We start from the raw sequence: 3272 nt of genomic DNA, 5'->3' as shown, positions 1-3272 counted from the left end.
GCAGAACATCATGGTGCAAGGGTCTGGTGAAGGAAAGTGCTCAGCTCATGGCAGCTAGGAAGCAGAGAGTAAAAGAGAGGAACTAGGAACAAGATATAGTCTCCAAGGACATGCTTCCAGTGACCTACTTACTCCAACCATGCCCTACCTGCCTATAGTTACTACCTATTCAAATTATTAATCCATCAAGTGGATTGATCCACTGATGAGGTTACAGCTCTCACAATCCAGTCTTTTCACCTCTGAACATTGCTACATTGCCTGACACATGAGCTCTTTGGGGAGTATTTTAATCACACTCAATTTCTTCCTGATATTCCCACAGTTCTGCACTTGTAGACCAAGAGGTTTAGCCTGACTAGATTGGAATGGTCAATTCACATTGTCCATTGCACAGTGAGGAACACACAAGTTGGCAAGAAAGATCTGGGAATTCTAATGGACTCTATTCCTAGGCCTGTGGCTGGAAGTCCATGAGATGGTGGCTGCGTGCAGAGGGCTTTCAGCCTCTCCAGATCACACTGCACAGGGGCAGTGGCCAGGAAGAGGAGGAGTGGCTCATTAAGGCCAGAAAGGAGGCTGTGTGTGCCCTGGAGCAGAGCAGACTCGGGGCTCGCTGTTGCTGCTTGCAGCCTCTTCACAGGGCCAGGAAGCAGGCCAGGCCATGCTGCTCCTAGGGCAGGATCCAGAGCCAGGAGAGAAAGTTACTACAGAGAAAGTAGAAAGTGAGGGCTCCTGGGAGCCCCAAACCTAGCAGAAGCAGCAGAAAGAAGCAGTAAATTCCCCATTCCCAGAAGAAGAATGTGCCCTGAGGCCCAGAGCCACAAGCCAGTCCTGTGTCCATCTGTTTTTCTGTTCTTCCACAGGCGTGCCGATGCTCTCCGTCCAGCCCAAAGGGAAACAGAAGGGCTGTGCAGGCTGTAACCGCAAAATCAAGGACCGCTACCTGCTGAAGGCACTGGACAAGTACTGGCACGAAGACTGCCTCAAGTGTGCCTGCTGTGACTGCCGCCTGGGCGAGGTGGGCTCCACCCTCTACACCAAGGCCAATCTCATCCTGTGCCGTCGTGACTATCTGAGGTGGGCCCCTTCGCAGAGCCTCCCCAGCCCCGAACTGCTTGGAGAGCACCCCCATCTTTCCAGGTCCAGCGTGACTCTGCCACAGCTCTAGCCACAGCACCCCTGTGCACAGCCCATTCTTCACTGCCTCACCCCTGCCCTGCATCTCCCAGATGCCCCAGGAGCCACCTGAGGGTTGGCCCATATCTTTAACTCCTTGGACTTGGGGCCAGCTTGGTCCAGGCAGGCTTTTGTAGCAACTTCCCAAGGACACCAGCCTGGCTCCAGCCCTTGCCAGGTGTTTCTGACACACCCCTTCTTGGAATCTGGGAGGGGACACCTCAGAGGGGTTTTGAGGAGCAGGTGGGGAAGCTCAGGCTTGCCTGGGCCTTCCTTTCTGATGGAGTCTCCTGCCCATCTCTCTCCCAGTGCCCAACTCCCTCCCTTTCCAGGTGGTGCTTGGGATTAGGTATCCCATCTGCCTTGGAGCCTGGCAGGTAGCCTTGCATACCCTAGGACAAGCTAATGCTGGAGCTTAAAGACCTGGGTTTGAACCAGCTCTGAACCTTTGGCTTCTAGCTTTCTGGGGTAGGGAGGTCAGTTTATTTCCCTGTGAAATGGTGAAAAGAATCCTGCTTCCTTGCCTTGCATTCCTCAGAGCTCTAATACCCTCTCCCCACAACCTGGATCTCATCCCCTGGGGCTGTGTCCCCCAATTAACTCTCCCTCAGGCCATTTATGACATCAGCAAGGCTGGAAGGAGGCCACAAAGCAGGGGCCTTGGCTGAGACCCAGCACCTGCATTTGGCTCTGTCACAGACTGCTGGATGGTGGCCGGGCCTTGTAGGGAAGGAAGGCCCATCGCATTAATTAACAGGTTGGGACAAGGGCTGTGGGGCTCCTATACTAAAATCAGGGCAAGTTGGAACAGGGTGGGGTTATCAGTGGAAGCTCCTCTACTTCCCTGAAGAGGCTGAGATTTACCTGTCTGTACTTTTTCTTCTAACTCCTGCCTTTTGCAGGAGTTTAAAAAGATGATGTAATGAAACAGGATCTGTGGCTTAGTGCTCTGGCTGGGGCTGGAGTGAAGAGGCTTAGGCCAGGAGGAGGGGTAAAGGATGCTCCTGGGAATCACCCCTTGGGGACCTAGAAAGGGCCTTCAAGTCTGGAGGTTTAGGGTATCCACCTGGGCAGCTGAACCTACCATGCCAGGGAGAGGTGGAAGACCATCCAAAGGACTTTTAGAGGGAGGACCAACGAGTTTGACGTGCTTGTCAGGAGAACCAAAGAGCCTGTGTCATTCTTGGCACTGACAGCTCCCAGGGGCTGAAAGATCTTTTTCCTGTACTCTGGAATGACACAGAATGACTTTGGGGGCCAGTAGACCAGTGGGCCAGGGTAGGGGTGTGACTTTCTTGAGCTGCTCAGCCAAAGGTATGGCTGTCCTGAGCCTGCCCCTCTGCAGCAACCACTCCTTGGGTTGGTAGCAGGAAGGCCCCTGTTGGCAGGCAAATGCTGTGACACAGCCTTTGTCTGCCTTTATCTGAGCCACCAGGCAGCTCAGGCTGATGAATAATGGAACCAAGCTCGTCTGTAGGCGCCAGAGCTTGAGCTGGACAAATCTGGGATTATTGGGGCCTCCTGCCTGCCTTTCAGCCCCCTTGCCTCACTTGGGGCTTGTCCCACCTCTATGCAGAAGAGAAGCAAGGAGGAGCTTGGTTGGCGCAGACCATTGGATCATCCAGCCATGGATTGGCCTGCCTGGGAAGGAAGTGAAGTTTCTCTCCCTAGAGCTCTACAGCCAGCAGTTGAGGAGAGGTGCCAACCTCAAGGGGGCATTGTGCTACATGCCCTTGGAACATCTTCTGGGCATCAGTTCTGATCTAGATGCATCTTTAGAAAGAATCATCTGGTCCAGCATTCTGGTTTTACAGAAGTATAAACTGAGGTTCAGAGAAGGAAAGGGAGACTTGGGCAAGTAACACAATTCACTGCAGGAAAAGGATTTAATCAAGCCCTATAATTTTAAAGGTGGGGAGGCTGCATCATATAGTGGTATAGAGAACCTCCCTCCCCCTAGATCCAGGCCATGTGACCTTGGCAAGTTGTTTACTTCCCTAGGATTCATTCTTCTTCTTCTTCCTTTTTTCCCCCTTTCTTTTTTCTTTCTTCCTTTTTTTCTTCTTCTTTTTTTTTTTTTTTTTTTTTTTTTT

At 52.2% G+C, this 3272-nt stretch overlaps 1 protein-coding gene across 1 annotated transcript in view; it reads left to right on the top strand.

The window, feature by feature from the left end:
* The first annotated feature begins 461 nt into the window (after positions 1–461).
* Positions 462–3272, top strand: part of Lmo1 (LIM domain only 1) — a 5787-nt gene continuing 2976 nt past the window's right edge. The window contains exon 1 of the mRNA XM_015476235.2: positions 462–1080. Within this exon, the coding sequence (XP_015331721.1) occupies positions 875–1080 (206 nt within the window). The 5' untranslated portion in view covers positions 462–874. The remainder of the gene's footprint in view (positions 1081–3272) is intronic.

Source organism: Marmota marmota, unplaced genomic scaffold, assembly GCF_001458135.2.
Source record: "Marmota marmota marmota unplaced genomic scaffold, marMar, whole genome shotgun sequence".
NCBI classification, from domain to species: Eukaryota; Metazoa; Chordata; class Mammalia; order Rodentia; family Sciuridae; genus Marmota; species Marmota marmota.
The sequence above is the reverse complement of the archived record's forward strand: the minus strand, read 5'-3'. Positions and strand labels throughout refer to the sequence as shown.